The sequence below is a fragment of the Trichechus manatus genome, unplaced genomic scaffold, assembly GCF_000243295.1.
Source record: "Trichechus manatus latirostris isolate Lorelei unplaced genomic scaffold, TriManLat1.0 scaffold00086, whole genome shotgun sequence".
Taxonomy (NCBI): Eukaryota; Metazoa; Chordata; class Mammalia; order Sirenia; family Trichechidae; genus Trichechus; species Trichechus manatus.
The window spans coordinates 10,517,348-10,532,237 of NW_004444022.1; the positions used below are offsets into that span (position 1 = coordinate 10,517,348).

Genomic DNA, 14,890 nt, shown 5'->3' on the forward strand with positions numbered 1-14,890 from the left:
GTTTTTCTAATGTTGAACCATCCCTGCATACCTGGTATAAATCCCACTTGATCATGGTGAAGTATTTTTTTGATATGTTGCTGAATTCTATTAGCTAGAATTTTGTTGAGGATTTTTGCGTCAATGTTCCAAGGTCCTCACTCCACTAGAACTGTGCTCCATAGAGTATTCAATACCTGGTTTATTTTAGGTGGCAAGTAGATTGCCAGGACTTTCTTCAGAGGTGCATCTGGATGGACTCAAATGTCAACTTTTGGGTTAGCAGCAGAGTGTGTTAACTTTTGCACCACCCAGGGGCTCCTCAATCAGAGTAATTCAACTTTTAATTATAATACATATTGGATTTCATAAGAGTGAATTTAAGAATAGAATGGTTAAAGTAAGCCTGAAAAGCACTGTATTTACGGCCTACTACAATACTTGGCATATAGTAAGTATTTAACAAATATTTCCCTAAACCTAGGGAAATTAATATTTATTAATACCCTAAATCTCTTCATAACTCATCATATTAATATCAATAGTAATTTTTAATAAAACCAAAGAAAATAAAGGAAAAACCTCCATATATTGGAGCACCAGGCATTGTGTTAGGTATTAAAAAAAAGTAAATACAAAAATAAGAGACATAAGAGACATAGTATAAACAAAATACAGACTTCACAGTTTAGCTGTGGAGCTCAATACAGAAATAACTTATGTGTTTAATGAATTATACAAAATACATAGATAATAAATCATTATGAAAGTATTATGGAAGTTAAGGTAGCAATTTTCCAAGTAGGAAAATCCTGTACTGCAGTGGATACTGAAAAAAAACAAAACAAAACAAAACAGATCAGGGAAGGCTGAAGAGATGGTGTGACATTTGAGTTAGAATTCAAAGGATGAATAATCTGATCTGTCTAGATGATATGATGGGATGGTTAATTTGAATATTTTCATAGTTTAAAAGGACTTCTTTGCTGGATGGATACAGGAACTGGGAAGAGAATACACCAGGTAGATGGAACAACATATGCAAAAGAACAGGAGGAGTATGGAACAGTATAGTGTGTTTAGGGACCCATAAACAGTACTGTTAGAATATAAATCATAAGGCAAGGATAATCTAAAGATGCTGGAAGACTAGATAAGAGGTCAAACTATGACTTGCATCTTGTGATAAGATGCCTAATCGTTAGGAGTCGGGAAAGGTTTATGAAAGGGAAATAATAAGGTTTACATTTTAGAAAGAATATTGTAGAAGAAATATGGAAGACAGAATGGACGTGCAAAAGACCAGAGGCAGAGAGATGTGTTAATAGACTATTGAAAGGTAAAACTGGGAATGGAATAGAGAGATGAATCAAAGAGTTACTTAGAAGGTAAAATCAGTAGAACTTGCTGATGGTATCTAAGCCTCTCCAAACATTTCTTTGGAGTATACCACGAAGGAAAACCAAATTAGGGGCTGATACATTTTAATACCTACTACCCATGGCCATTGTGTAGTTTCAACCCATAGCAACCTATATACATTTTAATAGGGGTTGACAAAATACAATCTGCTAGTCCCATTGCCTGTTTTTGTAAATAAAGTTTTATTGGAACACAGCCATCCCATTTGTTTACATACTATCTATAGCTGCTTTCATGCTACTACAATGACAGAGTTGTGGTTGCTACAAAGACCATAAGGCTCGAAAGTCAAAAATATTTACAATTCAGTACTTTGCATGAAAAGTTTGTTAACCTATCTAATAACATAAACAGCTTTTTTATTGAAAATAATTTCTTTTTAACAAATAGATTATTCTCAAGCTAAAGGAAGGAAGCAGAATAGCCAGCGACCAAGAGAAACAGGGAAGAGATGAGTTAGAAAAGTCTATGAATCCAAAAAGCTTCATGTATAGTATGCTTAAAATAAACAGTATTGCTAAACAATACCTGTCCTTGGTATAAACCAGCATCCTGAATGGTGCTGTCTGGCTTATTCAGTGGTTCAAATGTATTACTCATGTATTTGTTCCACAATCTGGTCTCCTTTTCATCTGGAATATTGAAGATTTTTCTTATTTCCTTTTCAATTGTATCTAGATTTAAGGAGGAGAGATATGTAAATATAATAAATATTTTATAATATACCACAAACAGCTAAGTGCTCACCAGCATATATAATCCTAATTTTAAAATACTGATAGAATACAAAAATAGATTTAAAAAAAAAACAAAAAAGCTAACAAATCCGACATAAACAGTTTTTAAGACCAAGTGTGCTTTATAAGAGGGAGGAGAAAAAGGTAATTTAAGACCCAAAAGGTAAAAGAGTTCAACCACAAACACTGAAGTATAATTTATGTCATATACAATGAACTTTAACTTTTCACACATTATATAAAATCAGTATATTTCCTGATGATATGTAAGAGTTAAAAATTAGAGTATGAATCACAGATGATACAGATGGAAAAATACTTTTAAATACAACATAACTGTTTAAGAATAATTTATACTCAACTGATTTTAATATTTCAGTTTGAATTGCTAACCAAAATTAAACTGAACTTATGGGCACAATGAAAATGAAAGTGCCTTGTTTGAAGTGATATCCATATAGGTCAGAATTTCTTGTTTTCAATGTAAAACCATATTTTCTTTTTATTTCTAAATCAATTATCTAACTGAATAGAGGAAATCAATTTTTCAAACTGCAGTTTGACCTGCTATAAAACAAGACACAGCATTATCTATATATTTGAGAGTACAGCTGTAATTAAGTTTCAATACCATATAGTTAAACAAATCTTAAAAAAAAACTTATGAGATATTAAATAATACTATTAAATAAAAAATAATACAATTAAATACTATTAAATCCATCTAATTCTAGTCCTATTAAAGGAGCCCTCGTGGCACGGTGGCTAAGTGTTGGGCTGCTAACCAAAAGGTCAGCAGTTCGAATCCACAGCAACTCCTTGGAAACCCTATGGGGCAATTCTACTCTGTCCTACACAGTCACTGAGTTGGAATCGACTTGATGGCAACAGGTAATTCTGGGCAATAACTTGCCTAACTTAGACTAAAAAAAAACTAAGATATTTTGTGACATATGAACAAATATAAAATACTTCTAAATTTTAAAATATTTGGTTAGTTTTGAAAGAAGCACTATTTGTGATATAACTAACCTAATAATAAAAGTTCTCTGAAGAAGTATAAAAATCTACACCTATCCAACATGATTCAATTTAGTCCAATAATAACTGTTCGTATTCAATTTAGCAGCTAATGATCTAAAATGAAATAGTCTTGAAGTCAATGAAATTTTGAGTAGGCCATTAAATAAGTAGTAAATATATCTCAAAGTTTATCTCAAAACTTGAAGCAAATTACTCAGACTACTCAAATAATTACATAAAATAAATATATACTGTATTACTTTCTATTTTGGTGGGGTTACACACACACACACACCTTTAAAACTTTTTATTGCAGTATAACATGTACACCGAAAAATATACAAATCATAAGTATATAGTGATAAATTCCACCATGTGTTTACAACTGTGTAAAAAGAACCTACATCAAGAAACAACATTACTAGCATCCCAGAAGCTGAGGAAGGGGAATATTTTTAGTCTTTATATAAAAATGAATACTTTTTTTTTCTGATTACAGAAATAATTCTTGCTCACTGTGAAAAAAATCAGAAAATACTGGCAAATTTAAATCCAGTGTCTACCTAAAGGCAGTCACTGTTAACATTTTATTATCTTCTTTCAGATATTTTTTCTATTGGTACACACACACTTACACACAGAATATATTCTCAATGAACATGTATGGGAATTTCTTCTTCACTGAGTTTTTCAATCTACTTACGTATGGGAGAAGAACATTATAGGCAGAGAAAATAGAAATACAAGGCCCCTGAGATGGAAATGTGCTTGGAATGTTTTAGAACAGCATGGCACACCAATGTGCCTGAAGTGGAATGCGTCCGGGGAAACAAGACCATAAAGTTCGCATGTAAAATCACGTTGAATTCTGTGAGCCATGAAGGTATTTCACATTTTATTTTGAGTAAGAAGGGAAGCCACTGAGGAGTTTTTGAGCAGAGGAGTGGTGTAATCTGACTGACATTTTAAATATTTGCATTTACTGATATGTGGAGAACAGATGGCGGGGATTAAGGGTGGAAGACCAGGCTACCGCAGCAATCCAAACCAAGGTGGTGGCAACAGAACTGATGTTAAGTGGACAGACTGAGAACAAATTCTTAAGGAACTACTGAGAAGATATGTTGCTGGATTACATGCGAGGTGAGAAATAAAAGAATCAGAATGATTCCAAGGTTTCTAGTCTGAATAACTGAAAGAATGCAAGTGTCAATTACTAAGATAGGTGAGAATGACACGGTAGAAGATTTTACGGGGAGAAAAGAAGGGGTCAAAAGTTTAGTTTTAATATCAATAATTACACTGAATGTAAATGGCCTAAACGCACCCATAAACAGACAGAGAGTGAGCACCCATAAAGAGACAGAGAGTTACAGAATGGATAAAAAACAGGATCCATCAATATGCTGTCTGCAAGAGACACACCTTAGAAACAAATACATACATTTATTAAAAATCAAACAATGTAAAAATATCAAGCAAACAGCCACCAAAAAAGAACAGGAGTGGCAATACTAATCTCAGATAAAACAGACTTTAAAACAAAATCCACCATAAAAGACAAAGGGCACTATATCAAGATTAAAGGGATGATCCATAATGAAGATAAAACCACAATAAATATCTACGCACTCAATGACAGGGCTCTAAAATACATAAAACAATCTTTAACAACACTGAAAAGAGAAACTGACAGTTCCACTGTAATACTAGGAGACTTCAATACACCATTCTTGGTAAAGGACAGAACATCTAGAAAGAAACTCAATAAAGATACAGAAGATCTAAAGGCCACAATCCACCAACTTGAACTCATAGACATATACAGAACACTCTACCCAACAGCTGCAAAGTACACATTCTTTTCCAATGCACATGGAACGTTCGCCAGAAAAGACCACATCTTAGGACACAAAGCAACTCTCAACAAAATTGAAAACACTGAGACAATCCAAAGAATCTTCTCCGATCACAACGCCATCAAATAACAACAGGAAGAGCAAGGAAAAAAATCAATTACATGGAAGCTAAATGACACCCTGCTTAAAAACCACTAGGTAATAGAAGAAATCAAAGATGGAATCAAAAAATTCCTAGAACCAAATGAGAATGAAAACATATCATACCAAAACCTTTGGGACACAGCAAAGGCAGTGCTCAGTGGTCAATTTACAGCAATAGATGCACACCTCAAAAGAGAAGAAAGGGACAAAATTAAAACAGTAGCTTCACAACTTGACAAATAGAAAGAGAACAGCATAAGAAGTATATAGCCACCAAAAGAGGGAAATAATAAAGATCAGAGCAAAAATAAATGAAATAGAGAACAGAAGAAAAACAACAGAAAGAATCAACGAAATTCACAAACCACTAGCCAAACTGACAAAAGAAAAACAGGAGAGGATGCAAATAACCCAAATAAATGAAATGGGGGACATTAAAATCGACCCAAATGAAATAAAAAGGATCATAACACACCATTATGAAAAACTATACTCCAATAAATTTGAACATCTAGAGGAAATGGACAAATTTCTAGAAACACACTACCTACCCAAACTATCACAAATTGATGCTGAAAATCTGAACAGACCCAAAACAAGAGACTGAAAAGGTAATTAAAAAAAAAAAAAACAACACTCCTAACAAAAAGAAAGCCTTGGCCCAGATGGCTTCACTGGAGAATTCTACCAAACATTCAGAGAAGAGCATACACCAGTACTACTCAAACTATTCCAGAACACAGAAAAGGACTCGACACTTCCGAATTCATTCTATGAAGCCAGCATAACCCTCATATCAAAATCAGGCAAAGACACCACAAAAAAAGAAAATTACAGACCAGTATCTCTCATGAATATAAATGCAAAAATTCTCAACAAAATTCTAGCCAATAGAATTCAGCATCATATCAAAATCTTAATACATCATGACCAAGTAGGATTCATACCAGGTATGCAAGGATGGTTCAGCATTAGAAAATCAATCAACATAATCCACCACATAAATAAAAGGAAAGAAAAGAATCACATGATCATCTCAATTGACGCAGAAAAGGCATTCGACAAAGTCCAACACCTATTCCTGATAAACTCTCAATAAAATAGGTATAGAAGGGAAATTCTCAACATAATAAAGGGCATCTGTGCAAAACCGGTGGCCAAAATCATTCTTAAAGGAGAGAGGCTAAAAACATTCTCCATGAGAAAAGGAACAAGACAAGGATGCCCTTTATCACCACTCCTATTTAACATTGTGCTGGAAATTCTAGCTAGAGCAATAAGGCAAGAAAAAGAAATAAAGGGCATCCAAATTGGTAACGAAGAAGTTAAACTGTCCCTATTTGAAGATTATATACTATATAGAAAACTCTAAAAACTCCATGAGAAAACTACTGGAACTAATAGAAAGATTCAGCAGAATAGTAGTATACAAGATAAACACAGAAAAATCAGTTGGATTCCCATAAACCGAAAAAGAGAATGATGAAAAGGAAATCAGGAAAACAATACCATTTATAATAGCCCCTTAAAAAAAACAAAAACAACAACAACAACAAAAAAACTTTAGGAATAAATCTAACCAGGGATGTAAAAGACCTATACAGAGAAAACTATAAAACATTACTGCAAGAAACCAAAAGAGATCTACATAAATGGAAAAACATACCATGCTCATGGATACGTAGACTCAACATTGTGAAAAAGACAATTCTACCCAAAGCAATTTACAAATACAATGCAATCCCGATCCAAATACCAGCAACATTCTTTAAAGATATGGAAAAACTAATCACTAACTTTATATGGAAAGGAAAGAAGCCTTGGATAAGTAAAGCACTGTTGAAAAAGAAGAATAAAGTAGGAGGCCTCACACTACCTGACCTCAGAACCTACTATACAGCTATGGTAGTCAAAACAGGCTGGTACTGGTACAATGACAGATACACTGACCAATGGAACACAGTCAAGAACGCAGATGTAAATCCATCCACCTACAGTCACTTGATCTTTGATAAAGGCCCAAATTCCATCAAATGGGGAAAAGACAGTCTTTTTAAAAAATGATGCTGTCAGAACTGGATTTCCACCTACAAAAAAATGCAACAGGACCCATACTGCACACCATACACAAAAACTAATTCAAAATGGATCAAAGACCTAAATATAAAACCAGAAATTATAAAGATCATAGGAAAACAACAACAACAACAACAGCAACAAAAAGGATCAATGCTAGAGGCCCTAACACACGGCATTAACAAGATACAAACCATAACTAACAACATATAAACTCCAGAAGATAAGCTAGATAACTGGGATCTTCTAAGAAATAAACACTTACGCTCATCAAAAGACTTCACTGAAAGAGTAAAAAGAAAACCTACAGACTGGGAAAAAAATTTTGGCTATTACAAATCTGAGAAAGGTCAAATCTCTAAAATCAATAGGAAAATTCAACACGTCTATAACAAAAAGACAAATAATCCGATTAAAAAATGGGTGAAGGAAATGAACAGACACTTCACCAAAGAATTCAAGCGGCTAACAGACACATGAGGAAAGGCTTGCGATCACCAGCCATCAGGGAAATGCAAATCACAACCACAATGAGACACCATCTCACCCCAGCATTACTGGCACGAATAAAAAAAAAAAAACAGAAAATAACAAATGTGTGAGAGGCTGCCGGGAGACTGGAACTCTTATGCACTGCTGGTTGGAATGCAAAATGGTACAACAATTTTGGAAGACGACTGGTGGTTCCTTAGAAAGCTAGAAATAGAAATACCATATGATTAAGCAATCTCACTCCTAAGAATACATCCTAGAGAAGTAAGAGCTGTCACATGAATAGACATACGCACACCATGTTCACTGCAGCATTGTTCACAACAACAAAAAGATGGAAACAATCTAGATCTCCATCAACAGATGAATGGATAAACAAACTATGGTACATACACACAATAGAGTACTACACAATGATAAAGAACAATGACGACTCTGCAAAGTATCTCACAATGTGGATGAATGTGGAGGACATTATGCTGAGTGAAATAAGTCAATCACAAAAGGACAAATATTGTATGAGACCACTAGTATAACAACTCATGAAAAGGTTTACACACAAAAAGAAGTAATCTTTGATGGTTATGAGGGAGGGGAGGGGTGGGGGTGGAAAAACACTAAATAGACAATAGATAAGTGGTAACTTTGGTGAAGGGTAAGACATTACACAATACTGGGGAAGCCAGCACAACTTGTGCAGGGTAAGGTCATGGAAGCCCCATGGACAAATCCAGACTCCCTGAGGGACTGAGTTACTAGGCTGAGGGCTGTGGGGACCATGGTTTCAGGGAACATCTAGCTCAACTGGCGTAACATAGTTTAAAAAGCAAATGTTCTACATTCTACTTTGGTGAGCAGCGTCTGGGATCTTAAAAGCCTGTGGGCAGCCACCTAAGATACTCCACTGGTCTCAGCCCCTTGGAAGCAAGGGAAAAGGAAGAAAACAAGACACAAGAGAAAGATTAGTCCAAAGGACTAATGGACCACAACTACCACGGCCTCCACCAGACTGAGTCCAGTACAACTAGATGGTGCCCGGCTACCACCACCGACTGCTCCGACAGGGATCACAATAGAGGGTTCCGGACAGAGCTGGAGAAAAATGTAGAATAAAATTCTAACTCAAAAAAGGCCAGACTTACTGGCCTGACAGAGACTGGCGAAACCCGAGAGTATGGCCCCCGGACACGCTTGTAGCTCAGTAATGAAGTAACTCTGGTGGTTCACCTTTTAGCCAAAGATTACAAGGCCCGCAGGACAAAACGGGACTAAAGGGGCATACCAGGACAGGGGCAAGGACTAGAAGGCAGGAGGTGACAGGAAAGCTGGCAACAGGGAACTTAAGGTCGAGTAGGAAGAGTACTGACATGTCATGGGGTTAACCAATGTCATACAACAACACATGCACTGTTTAATAAGAAGTTCGTTCGTTCTGTAAACCTTCATCTAAAGTACAATAAGAGTTTAGTTTTATACGTTACACGTTGAAATATTACTAGACATACAAATGATGATATGGAATGTTTAAAACTGAAGTTAGGGGAGAGTTGTGGAAAGGAGTTTAAGTGTAAAAGACATACAGAAAGTATTTAAAGCCAGAGGACTGGATGAAAATACCAATAAAATGAGAGGACTGCAATCAAGAAAATAGTCTGATTTTTAAAAAATTTTTATTACTGTTGTAAAACTACATATAACACCCTATTTGCCAATTTGACATTTTTCACATGTACAATGTAGTGGTATCAATTACTGTATTTTATGCAAGTAATGTTTGCCAAATGCTCCCCCTCCACGTGAGGTATTTTTGTAAGCACGTTATGCTACTTTTTTTTCGGCAACACATTAAAAAAACTGGCACAGCGGCACCACTGGCACAGCTCCCTGTGGTGGGAGGGAGCTGTTGGCAAATAAACATAGAAGGTTCACATTATTTGCATAAAAATACAATATATTAATCTTATTGTGTAACCATCACCAATAATTGTTGCCAGATTTTCTATCACCATAAACAAGAACTCACTGCTGATGTTTTGAGACCAGGAATATGAGGAGGAATTTGCAAAAGACTCTAAGAGGAAACAGTCAGTGAGAAATTGTGCCCTGGAAGCCATACGAGGACAACGTCTTTCTAGATGGACATATGGCTTACTATGTTAAATTTTGCTGGTAGGTTAAAAATATGGAAGACTTCAAAATTACCATTGGATTTGGCACCATGGAGGCAGAGACCATGATAGAAACAGTACCAAGGGAGTTGTCAGGTGCTGTCTAGTTGATTCTGACTCGTAGCAACTCAATGAAACACTGCCCAGTCCTGCGCCATCCTCACAATCGTTGCTGTTTGAGTCCATTGTTGCGGCCACTGTCTGAACCCCTTTCACTGAGGGATGTAGTAGGCTTGAATATTTAATGTAGTGGGCTCGAGAGAATGGGCGTAGAGAAAGCGGTGGACAGAAAGCAGGATGCTTAAAATTGAAATTTAACAAGTACAATTATAGATAATTACAAGTCTAGAATATAACTGTGGGAATAGGTGTCTGAGGTTGGGTGCAGGTCAAGATCACTGGAGTTGAGAACATCAAAGAACAGACAGCATGCGTATATTTTTCCACATACTAATCCCACCATATTAGGCAGGTAATATAAAGCATACATAGACAGAAAAATATAAATATAAACCATAGAAATACAAATGTTTTGACAAATATTTCTAATAGGAACATATAATAAGAAAGAACAAATTCTGCTAATAAATGTTATAAACATAAATTACTTACAAATTATAAACATAAAGCATTTTTCAAGAAGTTTTATAAGAAAATTACTTTTTCAGTGGTATTATTAAAGGAAAATAAAACCTAACTTTATCTGTCTTACTGGAACATGTACAAATACATCAATTTAGGGAAAAAATATTCAAAGGCAGAGAACTTTACCTCTGATACAGTAAATTATTTAGATCTTGTCTGTGGCTACTATAAGTCTGATTACTAATCAATGTAGGTGGTACTGGCTGAAATGGAATATTTTATTAATTGGGAAACAACAGAAAACAGGCACTTATGTTTCCTAATCCTGTTTATATAATTTATATATTTTGTGTACACAGCTACTTTGATGACTTTTAATCAAGATTTTTTAAAAGACCACAAAGGAAAAATATATATCCATCTTCTCCTTACTATCCAAAATTTTCAACTGTTTCAAAACTCACTTCCCTTACAAAAACAAATCAGTACAATTAATACCTCCAAAATGGATATTCCTTTAGCATGCACAATTTGTATATGGCAGCAATTAAGAGATCAGGCTCTGCCAAATTCCAACAACATTCTTTAATGAGACAGAAAAACTAATCACCAACTTCATATGGAAAGGAAAGAGGACCTGGATGAAAGGCATTACTGAAGAAGAACAAAGTAGGAGGCTTCACATTTCCTGGTACCAGAACCTACTATACAGCCATGGTACTCAAAACAGCCTAGCACTGGTATAACAACAGACACATAGACCAATGGAACAGAATTGAAAACCCAAAAGTAAATGTAACCACCTATGGACAGCTGATCGTCGACAAAGGGCTGAAGTTCACTAACTGGGGAAGAGAAAGTCTCTTTAACAAACAGTGCTAGCAAAACTGGATATCCATTTGCAGAGAAATGAAACAAGACTCTTACCTCACACCATACACAAAAACTAACTCAAAATGGATCAAAGACCTAAATGTAAATCCTAAAACAATAAAGACAATGGAAGAAAAAATAGGGACAACACTAGGGACCCCAACATATGGCATAAATAGAATATCAAACATAACTAAAAATGCACAAACAGCAGAAGAAAAACTATATAAATGAGACCTCCTAAAAATTAAACACTTATGCTTATCAAAAGACTTTGACAGACTGGGAAAAAATTTTTGGCCATGACATATCCGACAAGGGACTAATCTCTAAAATTTACAGAAAACTTCAACACCTCAACAGCAAAAAGATAAACAATCCAATTAAAAAATGCACAAGGGACATGAAAAGACATTTCACCAAAGATATTCAATGGCTAAAACACCTAAAGAGATGGCTTACAATCATTAGCCATACAAAAAAACCAAAACCAAATCTGCTGCTGTCGAGTCAATTCTGACTCATAGCAACTGTATAGGACAGAACAGAACTGCCCTATAGGGTTTCCAAGGAACCAACTCGATGGCAACTAATGTCAACAACAATGTGTTCAAAAGGAACCCTGGTGGTGTGATGGTTAAGCACCCAGCTGCTAACCAAAAGGTTGGTGGTTTGAACCCACCAGAAGCTCTGTGGAAGAAAAGATCTGGCGATCTGTTCCCATAAAGATTTCAGCCTGGGAAACTCCATGGGGGCAGTTCTACTCTGTCGTATAGGGTCACTGTGAGTCAGAATCAACTGGACAGCACATAACAACAACAATCTTGAGGAAAGTTGACTGCCCCATCTTTCTCCTGCAGAGTAGCTTGTGGATTTGATGCTCTGACTTTTCAGTTAGCAGCTGAGCACTTTAACAACTGTGCCACCAGAACTCCTTCATTAGCCATTACAGAAACATAAATCAAAACTACATTGAGATATCATCTCGCCACGGCAATGGCATCTATTAAAAAAACAGAAAACACCCTGAAAAAGGAACACAACAGAGAGCCCCTGACAGAGTAGGAGAAAAACATAGAACAGAATTCAAATTCACATAAAAAGACCAGACTTAATGATCTGATAGACACTGGAGGGAGGAACTCCCAAAACCATAGCCCCCAGACGCTCTGTTAACCCAGAACTGAAACCATTCCCGAAGCCCACTCTTTAGACAAAGATTAGACAGAACTATAAAACAAAAAAATAATACACGTGAGGAACGCGCCTCTTAGTTCAATCAAATATATGAGACCAAATGGTCAGCTTCTGTCCAAAAGTAGGATGAGAAAGCAGGAAGGGACAGGAACTGGTTGAATGGACACAGGGAACCTGGAGTGGAAAAGAAGAGTGTGCTGTCACATTGTGGGGATTGCAACCAATGTCACAAACCAATATATGTATAAATTTTTGGAGGCAGGGCCAAGATGGCAGAGTAGTTAGATGCTTCTGGTGGACCCTCTTATAACAAAGACCCAAAAAAACAAGTGAATCGATTATATATGGCAATCTGGGAGCCCTGAACATCAAACACAGAGTTGAGGAACCGGACTGAGTGGCAGGGGGAGGGAGAGATGGTTTGGAAGCAGCAAGGAGTTGCCAGACCTGACCAGGTGAGAGCCTGACCCTTCAGGCCTGATCAGCTCAGGGGTGAGTGGTGAGGCAGGCAAGCGGTGGTGCTTGGGAGGCGCATTTTCCTCACCAGGAGAGACCCGGTGCCAGAGTCTACACGGCCACCCAGAATCAGTGAGAAGCAGGCCTGGATCAGCGAAAGATAAGTACTTGCATATGGCCTACCGCGCGGATCAAAAACACCCCGCTTACGGGAAAACCTCTCTCCCATTTACCTCCCTGCTCCCTGCTCTACCCCAGGTTCCAGATCGGCTTCGGCAATTGCCGAGCCCCCTGGGCCAGAAGTAGGATCCGTCACATGCCTGGAGCCAGTCTCCCTGCCTTGGATAGTAAACAAAGTAACAAATGGGGAAAAAATAAACTGCCTGCTCCCATAAGCCAGGAAGCCAGGGTAGGCACAGCTCCTTTGCCTAGGCACAGGCATAAGGGATCCACAGACTCTGAGTGCCTTTCCCACTGCATAGACTTGTGTGGGTCCATCTCAACAGCATAGGCCCTCATTACCGCAGTACAACAGGGTATACACTGGAAGTCTAACTTCAACTGTTTCAGCTGTGAATTGACAGGTTCTTGACATTTGACACTGCTCTGCCCATTAAGCAGGGTCTTTACCTACCCACATCAGGGACCTGAGGATTGGTGGCTCTACTCATGCTACCCAGCCACCTGCAATAGGGGCCCATGAATAAGAGGTACCCCCCAGTCCTTACAGCCAACAGCATTAGGCGCTCATAGTCCAGCTGCAAAACTCGCCCACCTACGCACTCTAGGGAACAGGGACACGCCCTCCTCCTGGACACTCAGGGGTGGCTGTCAGCCCCCTGCCTTGCTCAGAATGTGTTCCCCTGCTGCAGCCAGATGCCTGTGCCTGTATCAATCATCTATGCCTGTCTAGGACTGTAAGTGAGAGCCTACACCACACACTTGGTGGCTATCTACCTCGGCACCTGAGTCGAATCCATACAGGGGAAGTGGGTGGAGTCCTGAGCTCACATACCTAGTAACAGATCTAACCACCTGGTAACAGGACATTAGAGCTTCCAAGCTGCCAATAATCAAACTAGCTCACACGAGCAGCCTATCTGGGCATATCAAAACAAAACAAGAAGCTAGGCCACAGTAAGCAAACATAAAATAAATATAATAACTTACTGATGGCTCAGAGACAACAGTCAATATTAAATAAAGAGGCAATCCACAATGGCTTCAGCAAGCTCTGAAAATAAAGAATCTAGAAATTTTCCAGAGAAGGGAAATTTCTTGCAATTACCAGAGGCAGAACACAAAAGATTAATATACAGAACTCTTCAAGAAATTAGGAATGAAATTAAGCAAAATGCTGAACACGCAATAGAGGAAATTAAAAAGATTAGAGCATAATGACAAATGTAACAGGCTGCAAGAATCCACAGAGAGACAGCAATCAGAAATCCTGAAGATTAACAATCAAATTTCAGAATCAGACAACTCAATGGAAAGTCACAGCAGCAAAATTGAGGCAATGGAAGTCAGAATCAGTGACACTGAAGGTAAAGTACTTGACACCAACTGATTTGAGGAAAAATCAGATAATAGGATTTAAAAAAATGAAGAAACCCTAAGAATTATGTGGGATTCTATTAAGAGGAATAACCTACGAGTAACTGGAGTACCAGAATTGGGGAGGGTGCAGGGGGAATAACAGAGAGAATTGTTGAAGATTCGTTGCCAGAAAACTTCCTGATATGATGAAAGATGAGAAGATATCTAACCAAGAAGCTCATCGAATCCCACATAAGGTAGATCCCAAAAGAAAGTCACCAAGACATATTATAATCAAACTTGCCAAAACCAAAGATAAAGAGAGAATTTTAAGAACGGC

General features: G+C 37.3%; 1 protein-coding gene across 12 annotated transcripts in view; it reads right to left on the reverse strand.

The window, feature by feature from the left end:
- The window catches only part of USP15 (ubiquitin specific peptidase 15), a 179,031-nt gene that overhangs the window by 75,314 nt on the left and 88,827 nt on the right, over positions 1-14,890 (reverse strand). For all 12 annotated transcript variants that reach the window (XR_002824880.1, XM_023736122.1, XM_023736121.1 and 9 more), the window contains one exon: positions 1,930-2,075. Coding sequence is in view for 11 of the 12 variants with exons in the window: in XM_023736122.1 (XP_023591890.1) it covers positions 1,930-2,075 (146 nt within the window). In the remaining variant the exon portion in view is untranslated. The remainder of the gene's footprint in view (positions 1-1,929; positions 2,076-14,890) is intronic.